At 41.3% G+C, this 21,720-nt stretch overlaps 1 protein-coding gene across 1 annotated transcript in view; it reads right to left on the reverse strand.

Moving 5' to 3' along the window:
• Positions 1 to 21,720, reverse strand: part of LOC126251929 (endothelin-converting enzyme homolog) — a 630,006-nt gene that overhangs the window by 52,053 nt on the left and 556,233 nt on the right. Inside the window, exons 11-12 of the mRNA XM_049952681.1 lie at positions 4,868 to 5,049; positions 3,314 to 3,427 (exon numbers count right to left, since the gene is read on the reverse strand). Coding sequence (XP_049808638.1) covers positions 3,314 to 3,427; positions 4,868 to 5,049 — 296 coding nt within the window. The remainder of the gene's footprint in view (positions 1 to 3,313; positions 3,428 to 4,867; positions 5,050 to 21,720) is intronic.

Here is a 21,720-nt window from a genome sequence, read left to right on the forward strand (position 1 = left end):
TACAGCACTTTTTTGCACAACAAAGACTTCTTTCCTTAAAGATGAGTTACCCCATAACATTATTACATTTGACATTATTGAATGAAAATATATAAAATATGTCAACTTACTGATTTCTCTCTTCCCAAGATTTTGCAATGATTCTAAATGCAAATGTGGCTGAACTAAATTGTTTTACGAGTTTCAAAATGTGTTTTCTCCATTTAAATCCTCATTAATACAGACGCCTAAGAATTTCAAAGTTTCCATCTTCTTTATTATTTCCTCATCATGTATTATGCTTACCATCGGTGTAGTACCTCTAGATATGCAGAGCTGAATCTGTTGTGTCTTTTTAAAATTGAGGGTGAGACCATTCGCAGAAAACCAGTCAGTGATACTTTTAATAACTTTGTTTACCATATCTTCTGTTTCTGCATGTATACTTGGATTGATTACAATACTAGCATTATCTTCAAAATGAACTAATTCTGCTCGTTGTATACTAGATGGAAGATCGTTTACATATATGAAGAACAGTAATGGACCTAAGATTGAACCTTGAGGAACACCAAACATGATTTCTCCCCAGTCAAAATTATGTCCCTGGACTACATTGCTTGAATTATGAGGCACAACTTTCTGCATTCTTTTGGTTAGACATGACATTATCCATTGGTTGGCTATACCATCAATCCCATACACATTAATTTATCTATGAGAATACTATGATTCACACAGTCAAGTGCCTTAGGGAGGTCACAGAAAATACCAGCTGGACCTATTTTATTATTTAATGCTTGTAAAATCCAGTGAGTGAATGTGTAAATGCCATTCCCAGTAGAGTAATCCTTCTGAAACTCAAACTGTTATTAGCTAAGGATATTATCGTTGCTAAGGTGAGATACTATTCTAGAATACATCATCCGCTCAAAAATTTTGGAAAATTATATCAGCAGTAAAACAGGTGGTAGTTATTGAAACATCTGTCATATCGCCATTCTTAAAGAAGGGTTTAACAATGGTATATTTCAGTCTCTCTGGAAAAATTCCTCGAGTTAGTGATGCATTATGTATTTCAGATAACATTGTGCTTATTACAGGAAAACAAATTTTTAGTACTCTATTGGAAACATCATAAAAATTGGATGAACTTTTATTTTTGACAGAATGTATGATTTTCTTAATTTCAGAAGCAGAAGTTGATGATACATTCATATGACTGAATTTTATGAAGACTGCATTTTCAACATACTGCTGTGACTCATCATTTATAGCCCTTCCATTCAGTTCAATGGTGATGTTGTCTTGTTCACTGCATTCCATGTGATTGTAAGCCTGTTGACAGGAGTATTGATTTTTGACTTAATGTACATGTTCTCTGACTTTTTTTAATAATGTTTTTTGGTAATTTTGAGTAGTTTTTGTAGTGTGCAACTACTGCAGGATCCCAACTTGTTCTCATCTTTATCAATTAAGGCCCTGCCATCTTTATCCACCCATGTTGGAAAATTAATTACTGATACCAAATTTTAGGATCCAAATAAGGTTTCCAGATCAGTTTTCCTATAAGAATCATTTAAAAAAATCTACACTGAAATCACCACAGAGTATTAACTGCTTGCTGCTGACCAACAAATAACACTGAACAGAATCCAGATTCCTCATAAATAGTTCAAAATTTCCAGTGGGGATCTACATACAGTTACAATTAAAAGTCAACTACTTTTCAGCACTAATTCACAAGCATACACTTCTATGTGCTGATCACTATAAAATGTACTTGTCTCAATGTTTTTGAAGTTGTGCTCTGTCTTAATGTATGTAACAACTTCTTCCTTTTTCCTATGTTATTTCTATGTATAATCTTTTATATGTAGCTTATCTAACCTTGTGGTTAATTACACCTGTGCAGAAAGTGGGGCATTTGGAAAAGCCACTTTCGGGCCACTTTGGGCCATATTGTATCCTTCTTTGCTTGTAGGTCATCACATATGAAGTCCGGAACTAGGACCACTCATCAACAAGACAAAAAGCGCAGACGCGTCACCCACGGCCTCTATATGAAGCCCTACTACAGTCCAGAGGTGCAGATCAATGACGGGTCCAAGGAAACTGAAGACCCATTCAACGACTGCAAAGCTTCAGCAGGAGGGGCTACCATCAGTGCTCATTATAGGGAGGAGGATGTAACAACAGGACCATAATGCAAGGATCTGGCTACACCACTCTACTGAAATTCTCCCAGCTGACTTTGTGGAATGACGTATTATGTTCACGAATTCATGCTATGACCTCTTTAATAAAAGGCAGTACTTTGTTCTCACCATTCATAAAGCTGTGTGATTTTCTGCAGTTGGTCTGCACATGAGTGTCCACAATAATGTGCATATCTCACTTATTGCAGACTGCCATTCCTCACTGCTACAGGTGGAATTCCAAAGCAAACAGGAAATTTGAGTATGGATGAATCAACAGATTGGTAAATTGTGCTGCTGGTGTATTTCATTTGGTCCTGCAAATCATTGGAAAGTTGTTGCTTACTACCAGACTTCCCACGCTGCAATGCCTACAAAGGCAGATGAGCACAATGCACAATTAACAGCAGAGAGCAAATCCTGCATTGGAATTTTACTGTGTGGTTTGATTCCTGACTGTATGATTTTTGACATATAGACCCACATGGTCAATAACTGCATAACCAAATTACACATTCCATTTGTTATAGTCCCCTTCATCACCAATTCCACTTTAGAATTGTCATTAGTGTCCCTTTTCATTTATCTATCACAATTTTGTTTATATGCTGTAATGGCCCCTTACTCCATTCAGTCACAGTCATCATCTCATTTTATTATTTCTTTCATTTCCCTGCAGCAGTGTGCTAAGCAAAGAATGAATGTGTACCACAAGAGAGGGGGAGCAATAGAAAGCAAGAAAATGGAATGATATCAGAAGTTGAAAATAATTGAAAGAGCACAGTGCACAGACTCATCCAGTTAATAATATATAATTAATGATAAGTAGTCAATGGAAAATTACTTCTATGATTTTCTCATATTCTTTACTTGAATTTTCAGGTCCTGCAGATAACAATAAATTAATCTTCGACTATTACAGACATGGAGTATTACCTGAAGTACGCCCTGGCAATTATGTTTGATGCCAGTCAACTACGTTTATCACTATGGAAAGCATAAACAACCTGATTGTCATGTGCTTTACCACTCACCCCTTTCAAGGCACATTATTAAAAAAGGCACATTATTACGATCATGTTTATGTCATCACTATCATTATTATTTTAATGCATCTTTAGCAGATCTATTCTTACTTTGGATAAGCTGCACTGAAGTAAGGTTCCATAAGGCGTCGTTGGGGGATAACAATTTTGTTTTCCGTGGGTATATATGTAACGTCAGCTGAAGATGCCATGATTTCAAGCCACCTGAAACAATAAAAGCATATCATTCAAATAAAACCATGAACAGAGAAATAAATTTAAAAAAACACATTTTATTAAGTTGTTACCAAAGATGCATATCAATTTATTTTGTTATGCTATCATTTCAAGCGAACATTTGTACATTGATTTCTGGAAGTAAATCATGAATAATACCATTAAAAATGTAGAGGAATATCAAAATTGCATGAATGGAAGCACTCGTTCATCTAATATCTGTCATTTTTTAATGATTCAAAACCTCCTACTCCAGAAGCACCTCTTATTTCAGTCCTGCACAAACTTATTGTATCCCCTCAGTGATCAGGCCACCTGTGGAAGCAGCAATCTCACATATCAACTCTGCTGCAAACACTACACAGCATTTTACTTTGGGATTACCACCAATAAGCAGTCCACCAAGATGAATGGCTACTGCCAAACTGTTCTCAAGAACAAAGTTGACCAGTTGGTGGGACACCATGCAGCTGTGCACAACATGCTTAATTTGAATGACTGCTTTACAACCCAAGCCATATGGAGCCTTCCCTCCACAACAAGTTCTCTGAGTTGCACAGATGAGAGTTTTCCTTGCAACAAATCCTCCGCTGCCATAATCGTCCTGGCCTCAATCTCAGGTAACCCGCTGTCCCCGCACCCTCAACTCAACAGCTTTTGCTTCATCTGTCCTGTCAGCCCCTCCCAATTCATGTTGCCTTCAGTGTGTGAAACTTCCCACCAGCCTCAACAACCTTGCCAGCCCTTATATCTGCCACCTCTCCCTCCCACATTCCTAGCCAAGAACTGGCCGTCTCCGTCCAAGCCGTGTGACTGTGTGTACATGTGTGACTGTGTGTGTGTGTGTGTGTGTGTGTGTGTGTGTGTGTGTGTGTGTTTTATTTTACTCTGGCTCGTCAATGGATAACTCTGAAAGTTACTGCCAAGTAAATGATTGCAAATGATTGCAAAAAAGTTTTGGAATAGTACTTACCTTACTATTTCCACTTAGAGAAAAAATTGTAAGAGCACTATAGTCGTTCTGTTTCAATGTACATACAACCAAAGTAGAATGTGGAACAAAAATTTTATTTCAGTTTTATGAAGTGATTTTTCATTGCTATGTGAATGGAGCTAACAAGAGCAAACAGTACTGGGTCATTAATGCTACTTATGATCCAAAAATCAATATGCATAGCATCTGTTCATACATAGATTATTGAAATAGAATTTATTAGATGTTACCTTTCCATTTTATATGGAAATCAAACAATATGTCTAAAAAAATTTGTGCATATTGCTGAATAGAGGTCCAACAGTTGATCAGTGCTATGGGCTTCACACTAGCTTAAACAGGCTCTGGCTGCTACAAATGTTTTATGAAGCTCAACATGTACATGTTCAAAAAATTGGTACCAATTTCAAAGAGATAGCCTTGCTGATACATACCTTTGTTCCTCAGATGGTGATACCAGAAGTTCCATCTGTTTTGACAACAAGAATTCAATTCCAAACTGAACATTTAGAAAGAAGTCTCTCTTCTGCACACGGAATGAAGAATAATACTCTTCGAGAAAACTGTCTGTTGTCACTGAAGTTGGGAATCCAACAGCCAATGCCATTGCATTCACCTGAAACAAGTATCTGCTTGTAAAATCCCTGCAGATTAAAGTGCTTGATTCTAGATGTGAGGCACTTTAATTGAGTAAGTAAAACAACTCAAGAAAGGCAGATGACTGGGTTTGAATTCCTAACTTACACACAGTTCTCATGCCATAAAGTTTAATTACAATCAACAGTCAACTGGGGTTAAAAAGGACTGCACCATGGAAATGTAAGTTGTGTTAGAGTGGGAAGAGAGAACAGGATGGCAGACAGGGGAAACAGTCTTGAACTAAGAAGTGCACTATCTCCTTTACTTTTAACAGTGGTGGTGAATATTGTAAAGATAAAAATGGCAAGAGAGATTGGAGACAGGGTGACAGCAATGTTGTGTTGCTGATAATTTGATAGCATAGGGGAACAAGGATAGGATATACAGAACAGTTAGATGTTTGGAAAGAAGTTGTCCAAGAATGCAGCTTATATGTTTAATACAAAGCTGTGTCAGCTGGTGTTCACAAAAAAAATTGGAACACCTATAATAAACATTACATGGTAAGGACATGGTAATACTAAATGTATTACATACCAATGCTGTCGTATGCTGCAGAAACCTGAGTCATGAAGACAAGGGAAAAAAGTAACACACAAGCAAGTCAGATGAAGTTCTTGAGACATTGGATAGCAGTAACAAAAATGGAAAAGCTGATAAATTAAAGAGTTAGCAAGATAACACCAGGAAACTCTAAAAGAAAGACTTAGGACAGAAGATTAAAATGCTGTGGACACGTGAAAAGAATGGATGAGACAAGGATGTCTAGGGAGACGCACAACATGAAGATGGAGGGTGGGAGAGCAAGGGGAAAGCCAAAAGAGAAGTGGCTGAAATGAGTAAAAGAAACCATCTGGGAAAAGAGAAGAAGACTGGGCCAGAGAAGCAACAGAGTGAGCTGGTGGGAAGACTAGTATAGATGGAGGGGCTTGTTTTCTCTGCAGATCTTGTCAGTGGAGGAAAACTGTACAAGATGATGATGATGAGGAGGAGGAGGAGGAGGAGGAGGATGAGGATGATGATGATGACAACTCAACTGCATAATGAAAGATGTATTCTGAATATTGGATTGGGAAAAGAGACATGACAGGCCACAAAAGCATTGCAAAAATGGCAATTTATAGGGTGTGGCTAAGTACAGCAACTACCATGAAATAGATAACTCTGGGAGAGAGTATGGTAATTTAAAAGCAGATATGTGGCAGCAACAACACACATGCTGTAGAACATAATCCCACCTTCAAGGTACTGAGATTGCTGTTATTAATTTGCAATGTAAACTGAAAATGTCACTTTGTTTCACTCATCCTTATATGCATCTTGATACTTAATGTCACAATGAATTGAACACTGAACAATTTTCACCAAATCGAAGGCATGATCTGCATAAACCCCACAATATTGGAGAGGGTATGTTCCATCACTATTAGCAGTTTCCTGTTCTATTCCATTAACATATGGAGCAAAGGAAAAATAATGGTCTGTGTGCCTTGGTACATACCATAACGCCCCTTTCTTATTCATGTGATCCACACATAATTTTTCCTTGAATATTAGGCCTGTTAATTTACCCAACAATGTTTAAAGAGAAGACTGCTTTCACTTTAAACATTCTCATTTAAGTTTCCTGAGCTTCTTCTCAAACACTTTCATATGGGTTGCACTAACCTGTGATAATCATAGCACTGTATCTCTGAATTTCTATGATGTCTGCTATTATGCTCGCTTGATACAGATTCCAAACATCAGAGAAGTTCTCTGTGTTTTTTCTTGAGGATGTATCACTTTTACTCAGAATCCTCTCAACAAATCAGAATATTCTTAACATCTACATGAACATCATACTCTGCTAGCCACATAATCATGGGGTGGCTAATACCACTAACTGACCTCATCCCACACCCCCCCCCCCCCTTCCCCCACATTGTTCCACTCATGAATGGTACTTGGAAAGAATGACTGTCCATAAGCCTATGTATTCACTTTAATTTCTCATATTTTCTTGTCATGGTCATTTCGAGTGTTTATGTGGAAGTAAGTAATATGATGTCCAACTCTTCCCAGAAAGCTCTCTCTTGAAACTTCAATACTAAATCTCTCCATGATGCACAATACCTCTCTTGTAATGACTGACACTGGAGTTTGTTGAGCACCTCTGTAATTTTCACATATGCTGTTCTTCATTCAATCTCCCCCCCCTCACCCCTCCCTCCCACTCTCTCTCTCTGTCTCTCTCTCTTTCTCCTCTCAGTCCTATCTAGTAAGGATCCCAGATATGTGAACAATACTCTAGAATCACTCAAACAAGCACCTTGTATGATGCCACTTCCTTCACAGAGGAGTTACATTTCCTTGTGATTCTTCCTTTGAATCTCAGTCTGGCATTTGCTTTTTTATGTGGCCATTTGACTTAATGTCACTGGATAGTTACTCCCAATCATTTAAAAATAGACACTGTTTCCAGCAATTTTTCATCAATAGTGTCATTTTGCAGTAGTGGCTTTCTTCTCCTATGTACACACAATATGTTACATTTATTTACATTCACAGTCAACCGCCAGAGCCTGCACCATACATCAATCTTCCACAGGTCATTCTGCTAATAGATACTGTCTTCTGGCATTGCTATTATCTTGCAGACAACTGTACCATCTGCGAACAGTCTTAAAGAGCATCCAACACTTTCTACTAAATGATGTATATACAACGTAAATAATAACAGTCCTATCACATTTCCTTGGGGTACTCTGGAAATTACCTTTACTTCTGCTGATTTTGTTTGATTAAGAGTGACGTGTTGAGTTCTACCTGCAAGGAAATCTTGTATCCAGTCATAAATCTGGCCCAATACTCAATAAGCTCATATTTCTTTCACTTTGTGGCAATGTGGCACAGTGTCAAATGCCTTTCTGAAGTCAAGGAACATGGTGTCAACCAGAGCACCATTGTCTACAGTGCTATGAAACACAAAGAGGAACAGACGGAGCTAAGTTTGTGCAATTTATGTTGATTTTTAGAGAGGATATTTTCATTCTCAAAACATTTCATAATTATTGAGCAAAAAAAGACATTCCTTAATTCTACAATAGATCGACGTTAACAACACAGGCCTATAATTATGTGCACCTGTCCTATGACCGTACTTGAAAATGGGAAAGACGTGCTGTTTTCCAGTTGCTAGGTACTTTTTGTTGCTCCAGCAATCTACGATAAACTGTTGCTAGAAGGGAAGCAAGTACTTTCACATAATCTTTGTAGAATCTTATAGGCATATCATCTTGTCCTTATGCCTTTCCACTACTAAGTGATCGTAGTTGCTTTTCTATTTTGTGATTGGTTATCTTGATATCTGCCAACACAGTGTTTGTATGATTATTGAAAGGCAAGACTGAGTTATGATCTTCAGTGGTGATGCAATATTGGAAGACGAAATTAGTATTTTGGCCTTCTCTCTGTTATCTTCCATTTCAGTGGCAGTATGGTCACGGAGTGAATGAATGGAAGATCTTGAACCGCTTACTGATTTGATGTAAGTACTGTTCTGATTTTGTGTGACCATCTCATTTCATATCAGTTCATGGCGTACAAACATGTATTTGTGAGTTGTTTACAGTTAATGCCATTACTCAACAGTTTATGGAGATTCTGGAGTCTATAGCTTCCCTGACATCTGTCACTGTCTTCTAGGCTGTTGTTCTTCTTCCCTCCACTCCTCCAATCCAGAGAGCTGAAACTACTTGAGACTGCAGGTGTGTGTGTGTGTGTGTGTGTGTGTGTGTGTGTCTACTGCTGACAAAGGCCTTAATGGCCGAAAGCTATAATTGTGTGAATATTTTTGTTGTGCCTATCGCGACTCAACATCTCCGCTATATGGTGAGTAGCAACTTTCCTTCTCTCTTATTGTTACATTCCATCCTGGATTTTCCATTGTTTGCTTTTTAGTTTTATTTGTGAGCTTATCACTCAAAATCATTCAGTTGAACGAATAACATGCTCTCTTGTCAAATCTTGTTTTGAATATATTCTACATACTTTCCATTCACAGGTATATTTACACCTTGATATTTAAAAGAAGAACAATGTGTAATACAAAAATTCATTGCACCTATACCTTACAGTTTCTCTAAACCCACTATCACAGTCAGTTTTTCTTTGTGTTTATTTTTAAACCACACTTATTATATTCTTAAAACAGCTCCCTCAGCATATCTTCGGCAGCTGTCACCTGGTCATCAATGAATAGGTGAGGGTATACTGTATCATCCTCTACTGACATTTGCATTGGATTCATTTTCTTCTCAATGTCTGTATATTTCTTCACATAAATATTAAACTGCAAAGGAGCCAGTGAACAACCTAGTCAAAACCCCTTGATAGTTGGAATTTCTCTACTAAAGACATTATCCATTTTCACTGAGTTGATCAATCCACAATGTCAGTGTTAGAACTTCTAGTTTAACAAGTATATTTAAAAACGACACAACAACACATGTATGTCACAGAGTAAGTTGACATGTGAACACGTTAGCGTTCAGATAAGCACTGAGTCTCAGTCTAGCGGCCGCTGCTCGGCTGGCCGCTTAGGTGGCGCCGCTGCTGCCTGGCTGGCAGACGTAGAGGACGTGCGTAATTGCGCGGCGGCACTTTAAATGATCGGCGAGTCACTACACTTTTCCCCCCTTTGAAATTGTTGCACTGGTCTTGATGGATGTGTCCTGGAGATGGCTGACGTCCATAGGCATTGTGTGACTCGACGTAAAGTCTCGAGGAGGAGGCTTCCCGTACGGACGGAAGTGTCCCCGATGATAACGGGTCGAGACGACAGGAGACGTAGGGGTCGAATCTGCTGGGGCCCCACGCACCAATCTGCCCGTTGCGTCAAGTCCAGTTGATATGACAGGAGACATGGGCGATGCGTCAGCGTCTGTTGGAGGAGGAGGCGAGTAGATGTACTCTGACACTGGTTGGTCCTCCGGTTCCCGCATGGGCACGTCGTCTGGTGGCATCCGTTCCGGTGCTGGCATCGCGATGACGGGTAGAGGGCGGCGTTGTGAGTATGGAGATGTGCCAAGATCCCGAGCAGCAGGGAGAGTCAAGGGTGGTGTGGCGGCATTCGGAACAGGTGTTGCTGGCACCCGAGGCCGAAGCTGGTCCGGATGACGCACTGCAACACCTGTGTCCGTCTGGATTTCATACAGGCGTCTGCCACGGTGTCTTAAGATGCGGCCCGGGCTCCATTTTGGCCGCCTGCCATATCCCCGTACCCAGACGAGGTCGTCGGCGGTGAACCGGCCAAGGGACGGCACCCACGGCCGGGAGGTGGGAGGCCGCAGAAGATGAAGTAGAGTGCGGGGCTGTCGGCCATGTAAGAGCTCAGCCGGTCTGTGATCGCCCATGGGGGTGAAACGGTAAGACGCCAGGAACTGGAGAAGCGCCTCATCAGCAGCAGAAGAAGTCAGAAGTTTCCGCATTTGAGCCTTAAACGTGCGGACCAGTCGTTCAGCCTCACCGTTGGATTGTGGATGGAACGGCGGGGCCGTGACATGCGTAACACCGTGACGAGCACAAAAATCCGCAAAGTCAGAAGAGGCAAATTGCGGACCATTATCAGTAACAAGAGTAGAGGGGAGGCCTTCCAAAGAAAAAATGCGGGCGAGAGCACTGGTGGTTGCCGCGGTGGTAGGTGACGTGCAACGGACAATGAAAGGAAAGTTAGAGTAGGCGTCAATTACGAGGAGCCAATAAGTACCTAAAAAGGGTCCCGCAAAATCAGCATGAATGCGCTCCCAGGGCTTCTCAGGCGAAGGCCACGGTGACAAAGGTGACTTCGGGGCAGCGGCCTGTGACGCACAAGGGCCGCAGGCAGCGACCATGTGTACGATTTCAGAGTCGATGCCAGGCCAGTACACATGACGGCACGCCAGAGATTTGGTGCGCAACACACCCCAGTGCCCCTGGTGAAGGAGGCGCAAGACCGAAGCACGCAAAGACGCGGGGACCACAACACGCGGCGAAACATTGTCAGTGGAGAGGAGGATAACACCATCCCTAGCCGTGAGGCGGTAGCGCAAAGGGTAGTAGTTCCGCAACGGATCAGAAGTCTTAGCGGACGGGCGATCAGGCCAACCCATCTGAATACAGCGTAAAACCCGGGAGAGGGTAGGGTCAGAACCCGTAGCAGCCGCCAGCCTGTCCCCAGTGATGGGGAACCCGTCCACAACCCGCTGCTCGGCAACATCCAGGTGGAAACACAAAAGTTCGTCCCTATCGAATGCCTGATCAGGGCCCATGGGGAGGCGAGACAAAGCATCAGCATTCGCATGTTGAGCCGTTGGCCGGAAATGAATCTCAGTCGAAACGGGACAAGTAAAGAGCCCAACGCTGGAGGCGGTGTGCAGCCTTGTCGGGAAGTGACGTTGATGGGTGAAACAAGGAAACAAGTGGTTTGTGATCCGTAACAAGATGAAATTTTGTGCCATAGAGAAAAACACCAAACTTATGAAGAGCATAAATGATGGCCAAAGCTTCTTTCTCAATCTGAGAATACTTTTGTTGGGCATCCGTGAGCGTTTTGGAGGCATAAGCAATGGGTTGTTCCGAACCGTCAGAAAAACGGTGCGCAAGGACTGCCCCAACCCCGTATTGAGAGGCGTCTGTAGCAAGGACAAGATGTTGGCCAGGTCGATAAGTAGCTAGGCACGGGGCCTGTATCAGCATAGTCTTCAATTTCTGGAAAGCCGCGTCACATGACGCGGACCAGTGAAAAGGCACGTTTTTATGCAACAGGCGATGCAACGGCTGAGCCACCGACGCTGCAGACGGTAAAAACTTGTGATAGTAGGCGATTTTCCCCAAGAAGGCCTGCAGTTCCTTAACAGACATAGGGCGAGGAAGGGCATCGATCGCAGCGACAGTTTGTTGAAGCGGACGAATACCATCCCGAGAGAGTTGAAACCCCAAGTACGTGATAGATGCCTGAAAAAATTGTGATTTCTGAAGATTACACTTAAGACCTGCAGTCTGTAAGACATTAAAAAGTGTATGGAGATTTTGAAGATGTTCGTCAGTGGTGGAGCCCGTGACAACAATGTCGTCCACGTAATTGATACACCCAGGAACAGGGAGCAATAATTGTTCCAAGAATCGCTGAAAGAGAGCAGGGGCGCTGGCAACCCCGAATGGCAAGCGTTGGTATTGATAGAGGCCGAAAGGCGTGTTAAGAACCAGAAACTGCCGGGAAGCAGCGTCGAGAGGAAGTTGATGATAAGCTTCTGACAGGTCAATTTTAGAAAAATACTGCCCACCAGCGAGTTTAGTGAACAGTTCTTCAGGACGGGGCATAGGGTAAGTGTCGATGAGGCATTGAGCATTTACCGTGGCTTTGAAATCGCCACAGAGACGAATAGCACCATTGGGCTTGGCAACTACAACGACAGGAGAGGACCACTCACTGGAAGTGACAGGAAGCAAGACCCCTGAAGTAGTGAGACGATCCAACTCCCGTTTGACCCGATCACGAAGGGCTACAGGAATGGGCCGAGCCCGAAAAAACTTAGGCCGAGCAGTGGGTTTGAGCGTGATATGAGCTTCAAAGTCGTGTGCACGGCCTAACTCAGGAGAAAAAATGGACGAAAAGGTCGTCGACAAAGAATCCAGTTGAGCATAGGGAATAGCGTCAGAGACAATATTGACAGAGTCATCTATGGAGAACCCAAAAACGCGGAAGGCATCGAAACCAAAAAGATTTTCTGTGTTGCCCTGGTCGACCACAAATGTGGGAACAGTGCGAACGACGGATTTGTAAGATACCTCCGCATTAAACTGTCCCAAGAGAGAAATCTTCTGTTTATTGTACGTCCGTAATTGCCGAGTGACAGGTGACAGGAGTGGAGAACCCAGCTGAAGATACGTCTGAGAATTAATTATAGTGGCGGCAGAACCGGTATCCACTTGCATGCGAACATCTCGACCAAGGATTTGGACAGTGAGGAATAACTTCCCTGAAAGGGAAGAAGTGCAATTGACAGACAACACAGAATCAGAATCAGCGTCATGTTCCTGAACATCATTTATGCGGTCGGATTTGCAAACGGAAGACACATGACCTTTCTTTTTGCAGTTGTGACACACAGCCCAACGTTGTGGACAATCCTCGCGTGAATGTTTCGTAAAACACCTTGGACATGAAGGAAGTTGCCGGGGATTTTGCTGCAGTTTCTTAGGGGTTTGTTTACGGCTTGGCCGAGGCTGCGCGTGGGAGCGCACTGCGGCCACGTCGGCCGGCGGGGACGCGCCGCGCGCGTCGTCAACAGGGCACAGAGGTTGTATTTCCCCGACGTCACCCCACGCTTCTATTTGTGCCCCAGCGGCGCGAGAAATTTCAAAAGACTGCGCAATGGAGAGAACTTCATCTAAAGTCGGATTCGCCAACTGAAGGGCACGTTGCCGAACTTCTTTGTCGGGCGCCGACCGGATAATAGCATCCCGTACCATGGAATCGGCATAGGATTCTTTGTGAACATCAGTAACAAAGTGACACTTTCGACTGAGGCCGTGAAGTTCAGCAGCCCAAGCGCGATAGGATTGATTGGGTTGTTTGTGACAACGATAAAAGGCAACACGAGAGGCTACCACATGCGTTTGCTTTTGAAAATAGACCGACAGAAGGGAACACATTTCAGCAAAGGACAAAGACGCAGGATCCTTCAAAGGGGCCAATTGCGACAACAGCCGATACATTTGAGGCGAAATCCAGGAAAGGAACAGAGACTTACATGCTTGTTTGTCCGAGACATAAAATGCCATGAAGTGCTGTCGAAGATGTTTTTCATAATCCGACCAGTCTTCTGCCGTCTCGTCGTAAGGAGGAAAAGGCGGTACAGCCAACGACGAGAAACGGCCCGCATTTGACGCCGCGACGAAATCGCGAATCGCCGCCGTTAGAAGCGTTTGCTGTTCAAGGAGATTTTGCAAGAGTTGCTCGACAGTAGCCATGGAACCCTGTGAGTCAACGGTGAAAAGGAAAAATCCACTACCTCGTCGCCAATTGTTAGAACTTCTAGTTTAACAAGTATATTTAGAAATGACACAACAACATATGTATGTCACAGAGTAAGTTGACATGTGAACACGTTAGCGTTCAGATAAGCACTGAGTCTCAGTCTAGCGGCCGCTGCTCGGCTGGCCGCTTAGGTGGCGCCGCTGCTGCCTGGCTGGCAGGCAGACAGCGCCGCACGTAGAGGACGTGCGTAATTGCGCGGCGGCACTTTAAATGATCGGCGAGTCACAACAGTCAGACACCTCCTTAGGTCTATGAATGTCAATCAAACTGGTCATCCTCTTCAAATACATTTTTGTGTTATATGTTTGCCACTAATATTGCAATTGGATACTATCAGGTTTTTTCTCTATGTTATGGGTAGAGATCTGTGTGGATGCTGATATCACAGAAATACAGATTTTGTTGATAAATGCCTTCACTGACATAGATGTTTCTGGGTACATCTGTGGATGTCTGCAATAATAATTGCTTGGTTGTTAAAAGTTACAGAACACTGTCAGCATAATGCTTCCCATGATTTTGTACTATTACTATACAGTCAGAGGAAATGACTCCATAACCAATGTCTGCAAATGTGGGAGCTGGCAGAAACACCTGATTACTTGATTACTACCAACACCTGTTTTTGTTATCCATATGGGTCCACAGTAAAATTCATTATGGGCATTGTCAGACCTAATATTTGTGAATTATTTTTGAATACATTATGGGCACAGCAGTGATCAATGTCTTATAAATAATTACTATTAAAAACAGTCTTGATCACGATTTATTTAACAAGGTGACCGGTTTCAACCACTACTGTGGTCATCTTCAGACCTATAAGTTGTATACAAAGCTCTAATTAGAGGGCTACATACATTAAACAAAATACATAAAGTTATAAAGCTATAAAACGTTGAATTACCATTGAGTAGGAACCTCTTTCTGTTGAAGAATCACTACTGGAGAAACCAGTGCACATCTTACTATATATAATGGAGGCTCCACCCACTTCTGACTGCATGATGTCATTATTAACCAATGAGTTATAAGTCGAATTACAATTTAAAATTTCTTAGTTAAAAGAACATTGTCAAGAATTAGAAATAAATACACACTAAACTTAGCTTATTAAACAGCTATTGTCAATTAAGAAGCGTTAAAAATATTTAAATATGTAGGAAAATGAACTTCGGTTTGGCAGTACATGGGTTGCCCTCTCAAGGCCTGTCAGTGAACCATTTGGAACCACTGGTTGCTATGGTGAAGTTAGACGCCGTTGCAAAGATGAAGCAGCATGCTTTTTTCACTGAAGTTATTGTAAGGTCGATAGTCGAACTAGTGGTTGCCATGGTGAGGACAAACGCCAGTGCAAAGATGTGGCAGCAGGCTTCTTTCCAACGAAGTTGTTGCGAAGTAGAATGGCAAAGACTGTGGCATCAGACGATGTATTATTGAGCAGCAACTTGTCTTTATTGAAACGAAAAGAGTAAGCTACAATAATCTGTAGCTGACATGTATACTACATGCTGTCCTAAATATGATACGAAGTAGTTGTCCGTATGTATGAAATATTATCTATGAAGTTGATATGTAGATTACATGTGCTGTTTTAAGGCATTGCTATTCCTCAAGTTATATGCCAGTAATATAAGCAAATAAAAATGAAAGAATTTAAAATAATAAAATTATGAGCCAGTGTCAAAAATAAAACGATGTAAATTAGCAATATGCAGTCTAAAAGCATAAAAGCAAAATTCTAAAACAGATAGTCATTCATAAAATAATGTTTGGTAAAAGACAATTACAATGTAAAGATAAAATATTTGCTTAAAGTCTTTATAATTAAAAGAATATATATAATTTTCTTTAACCTTTCAAGACAAAGGACAGAAGAGTAAACATTCTAAATCAGATCATCGAAAAGCTCAAAGAAATGTTTGTCTTTGAACTGAAGTTGTTCGTTTAAAACAGATAATGGATTACTTTTGTGAAGTGAAAAAAAAAATTTTTTTTTATATATATTGTGAGAAACAGTATATTGGCCAAACTGGCCGTAACTTTTTAACACGTTTCAAAGAACATACTACTGGTACTGCACGTATCAAATCAATATTTGGTCAACATCTTGATGGATACAATCATTCTGAGGGTTGCATTTCTAGCAATTTGAAAATATTACATACTGTGCCAAAAGGACCACTGCTAAATACCTTAGAAGAAATTGAAATTTTTTCACTTCACAAAAGTAATCCATTATCTGTTTTAAACGAACAACTTCAGTTCAAAGACAAACATTTCTTTGAGCTTTTCGATGATCTGATTTAGAATGTTTACTCTTCTGTCCTTTGTCTTGAAAGGTTAAAGAAAATTATATATATTCTTTTAATTATAAAGACTTTAAGCAAATATTTTATCTTTACATTGTAATTGTCTTTTACCAAACATTATTTTATGATTGACTATCTGTTTTAGAATTTTGCTTTTATGCTTTTAGACTGCATATTGCTAATTTACATCGTTTTATTTTTGACACTGGCTCATAATTTTATTATTTTAAATTCTTTCATTTTTATCTGCTTATATTACTGGCATATAACTTGAGGAATAGCAATGCCTTAAAACAGCACATGTAATCTACATATCAACTTCATAGATAATATTTCATACATACGGACAACTACTTCGTATCGTATTTAGGACAGCATGTAGTATACATGTCAGCTACAGATTATTGTAGCTTACTCTTTTCGTTTCAATAAAGACAAGTTGCTGCTCAATAATACATCGTCTGACGCCACAGTCTTTGCCATTCTACTTCGCAACAACTTCGTTGGAAAGAAGCCTGCTGCCACATCTTTGCACTGGCGTTTGTCCTCACCATGGCAACCACTAGTTCGACTATCGACCTTACAATAACTTCAGTGAAAAAAGCATGCTGCTTCATCTTTGCAACGGCTTCTAACTTCACCATAGCAACCAGTGGTTCCAAATGGTTCACTGACAGGCCTTGAGAGGGCAACCCATGTACTGCCAAACCGAAGTTCATTTTCCTACATATTTAAATATTTTTAACACTTCTTAATTGACAATAGCTGTTTAATAAGCTAAGTTTAGTGTGTATTTATTTCTAATTCTTGACAATGTTCTTTTAACTAAGAAATTTTAAATTGTAATTCGACTTATAACTCATTGGTTAATAATGACATCATGCAGTCAGAAGTGGGTGGAGCCTCCATTATATATAGTAAGACGTGCACTGGTTTCTCCAGTAGTGATTCTTCAACAGAAAGAGGTTCCTACTCAATGGTAATTCAACATTTTATAGCTTTATAACTTTATGTATTTTGTTTAATGTATGTAGCCCTCTAATTAGAGCTTTGTATACAACTTATAGGTCTGAAGATGACCACAGTAGTGGTTGAAACCGGTCACCTTGTTAAATAAATCGTGATCAAGACTGTTTTTAATAGTAATTACTAATATCTGTGGTTGTTGCTATAAACCCTTCACCTCAAATACAGTCTAATCCATTTTTTTCCAATATATATCTCTTGTGTTGTTGAAAACTGACCTACTGTCTACAATGGGTTTCAACCAACTATCAGTTTCTAGTGGGCACTGTTGCTTTATGGGTAAGCTGAATTCTGGGACATTGTTGTGAATTGAATTCTACAATAAACAGAAACTAATACACTGGCTCACAGAAAAAGTGAAACACCCGAAAGACATGTTCTGATGTGAATTTAGCTTCATATACTTGTAAACCATCAACAAGTAAGTAAATGATTAAGAGTGACAAGCAGAACAATCACCAGAGTGCATTAGAGCTGTTCATGTTTAATGTTGTTACCAGACCTGGCAGGGTTTATAAGAGGCATGAACAGCTTCAAATGTTCAGAGGTCACCGTGAAGAACATGGAGACATGTCACATATTTGGAGACGTGTCACATATTCATGTTAGACAATGTTATCAGCACCTGAAAGAATTTGAAAGGGGCCACAATGTGGATTTCCATTTGGACGACTGGTCGTATTGTGCATTATCCAGATTTGTGGGATATTTGGATGTGACAGTGGCCCATTGTTGGACTACATGGCAATGTGAGGACAGGCATACTTGTTGTCAAGCTTCTGGTCAAACACATTAACCACCACAAAGAAGGCACACCACATTGTGAACCAAACACATCGTAACCACTTCACATCTGCACCTGCTATCCACAAATAAGTCACAGACTCCCTGCCACATTCTATACCATCCTGCACCACTGGTCGGATACTAGCAGCAGACGGACTAGGGAATTATTGTCCCATTCATAGGTTGCCAGTAACAACACAACACAAATGGCTGCATTTGGAATGGAGCCATGCCCAGCAAGCATGGACTCTTGCTGGTGTCAAATTGTATTCACTTATTAATCTGCACTGTTCCAGATGATCATCGTCTCCAATTATGGCAGCAACCAGGGGAGATGCTTTATTCTTCCAATGTTTTGGAGAGGCACAGTGATGTTACTCCTGGCGTCATGATGTTGGGAACAATCAGGTATGGCTTCAAGTCGTGGCTGGTGATGAACGACGGAATTCTGATAACACATTGGTATGTCAGAGGTCCTGTGTCCTCCTATGTTGCCTCTCATTCCATTTTCCAAGAGAAAAATGCTCATCCACACATGACACATCTCTCTTTGCACTGTTTCCATGACACTGAGGTACTCCTACAGCCAGAAATATTCCCAAAGCTGGCACCAGTAGAACATTGTGGGACCAGATCAGACATCAACATTGTCATGGCACCGGTATCAATGATATTAAGGCAGTTACTACAGTTGTGGACTAGCTTGCCTCAGGAGGGGGCACATTATCTTTCTGACACCCTTCCCAACCAAATCAGTGCATGCATCCAGCTCATACTGTTAAACAGGCTTATACTACCAAGTTCTTTCTCAGTTTGACTATTTTGTAATCACTGCGATAACATCATATACCATATGCTCCTCCAACACCAATAAACCTGTTAACCACCAATCAACCAGCACTCCTCTGTTCACCCAGTATCACCATGGCCTTGAAAAGCACCATGGCTGTACTCTCGCCATACCCTGAGATGAGGGATATCTTATCCACATCACTAAAATAGTGTGCAGCCCACCCAACTTAAAAAATATCTTTCTCCATCGCTATTACAATCCTGCTCTCTATCACACATCCCTGAGTTATTCCCTTGTGGACTCGTGCACCCAAGAAACACCTCCCACTGGAGTCCAGTCACAGACATACTGCACTTTATAAACGGCAGGGCCATGTGTGAACACAGACCTATTATATATGAGGGTTGTCCATAAAGTAAGGTCTCCAACGGGCTCCCATCGGGACAGAACGAGATAGCTTAAATCTGACAACAGTGCTGTGTTCCTTGCTTCCCACACCACCATTCTTGCTGATCCCCAACCCTCTGTGACACTCAATCTTGGCTTAGCAGCCATTAACAATGGAAGGGAAAATAAATGCTCCTGTAGAGTGTCAATTGCAATCTGTGATTAGATTTATGTGGTTTAAGGGGTCATCCTCTATTGGAATCCATCACCAGTTGGCCGATGTGTATGGATGTAAGAAGTGTGTGTAAGTGGTGTAAGGAGTTTGCAGTCGGGTGTACAAACCTATGTGATGAGGCCAGCCATAGGCTATCCATCAGTGTCAGACGAGACAGTGACGAAAGTTGAAGAAGTTTTGCTTCTGGATCAGCGTGTGACTGTGCAAGAGATTGCCAAACTGATAGAGGGTGAAACATCCTGGCAGATCAAAACTGTGTGCTGGGCCGAGATTCGAACTCGGGACCTTTGTCTTTTGCGGGCAAGTGCCCTACCAACTGAGCTACCCAAGCATGACTCACGCCCCGTCCTCACAGCTTTACTTCTGCCAGTACCTCGTCTCCTACCTTCCAAACTTTACAGAAGCTCTCCTACAAAACTTGCAGAACTAGCACTCCTGAAAGAAAGGATATTGCAAAGGCACGGCTTAACCACAGCCTGGGGGATGTTTCCAGAATGAGATTTTCACTGTGCAGTGGAGTGTGCACTGATATGAAACTTCCTGACAGGTTAAAACTGTGTGCCGGGCCAAGACTACCATGGATAAGATTTTGATGGACATTTTGAAACATCACAAGTTGTGTGCCATGTAGGTGCTGTGGACGCTAACTGATGAACACAAAAAGAAGCGCATCGAAAGTGTCCCCACATTTCTGCACCATTACTGGGAAAAGGATGACGAATTTCTGGATTCAGTTGTAACCGGGGATGAGACTTGGATCAACTACTTCATACGAGACACTATGGAACAATTAAAACAATGGTGGCATTCCAGTTCTCCAAATGTCAAGAGGTTCAAGCAAACGCCATCAGCGGGGAAGGTGATGGCTTCGGCATTCTGGGATAGGAAAGGCGTTCTGCTGGTCAACTACCTAGAAAGAGGTACACCAATCAATGCATCAAGGTACTCCAAGACACTAACAAAGCTACGCCGAGCTTTACAGAACAAAAGACAGAGTCGGCTGACAAAGGGAGTTTGTTTGCACCAAGACAATATCCGTCCTCAAGTCGTTCACAACGTGACAGATCTCATCACCAAATTTGACTGGTAAATCAATGGCCATCCTCCATACAGCCCTGATTTGGCTCCCAGTGACTATTATTTGTTCCCCAACTTGAAACAACACATAAGGGGAATGAAATTCCCAAGCAATGAAGAGCTGAGGGCAGCTATCCATTCCTTCCAGCACGAGTCAGCGGGAGAGTGGTACAATGAGAGTATGAAAAAGCTTCCGGAGCATCTCCAAAAATGCATCAATCGTGACGGGGACTAGGTTGAAAAATAGCTTGAAGTCCAAGCTTTTAGAATCCATAACTGGTTTTGTTATTCAATCTGTATATTTAACAAGCAGTAAAGGAACCAAAAGAAAAATTTGGGATAGGAATTAAAATCCATGGAGAAGAAATAAAAACTTTGAGGTTTGCCGATGACATTGTAATTCTGTCAGAGACAGCAAAGGACCTGGAAGAGCAGCTGAATGGAATGGACAGTGTCTTTAAAGGAGGATATAAGATGAACATCAACAATAGCAAAACGAGGATAATGGAATGTAGTCAAATTAAATCGTGTGACGCTGCGGGAATTAGATTAGGAAATGCGACGCTTAAAGCAGTAAATGAGTTTTGCTATTTGGGGAGTAAAATAACTGTTGAAGGTCAAAATAGAGAGGATATAAAATGTAGACTGGCAATGGAAAGGAAGGCGTTTCTGAAGAAGAGAAATTTGTTAACATCGAGTATAGATTTATGTGTCAGGAAACTGTTTCTGAAAGTATTTGTATGGAGTGTAGCCATGTATGGAAGTGAAACGTGGACAATAAATAGTTTAGAAAAGAAGAGAATAGAAGTTTTCGAAATGTGGTCCTACAGAAGAATGCTGAAGATTAGATGGGTAGATCACATAACCAATGAGGAGGTATTGAATTGAATTGGGGAGAAGATAAATTTGTGGCACAACTTTACTAGAAGAAGGTGTCAGTTGGTAGGACATATTCTGAGGCATCAAGGGAT

Source organism: Schistocerca nitens, chromosome 4 (assembly GCF_023898315.1).
Source record: "Schistocerca nitens isolate TAMUIC-IGC-003100 chromosome 4, iqSchNite1.1, whole genome shotgun sequence".
Taxonomy (NCBI): Eukaryota; Metazoa; Arthropoda; class Insecta; order Orthoptera; family Acrididae; genus Schistocerca; species Schistocerca nitens.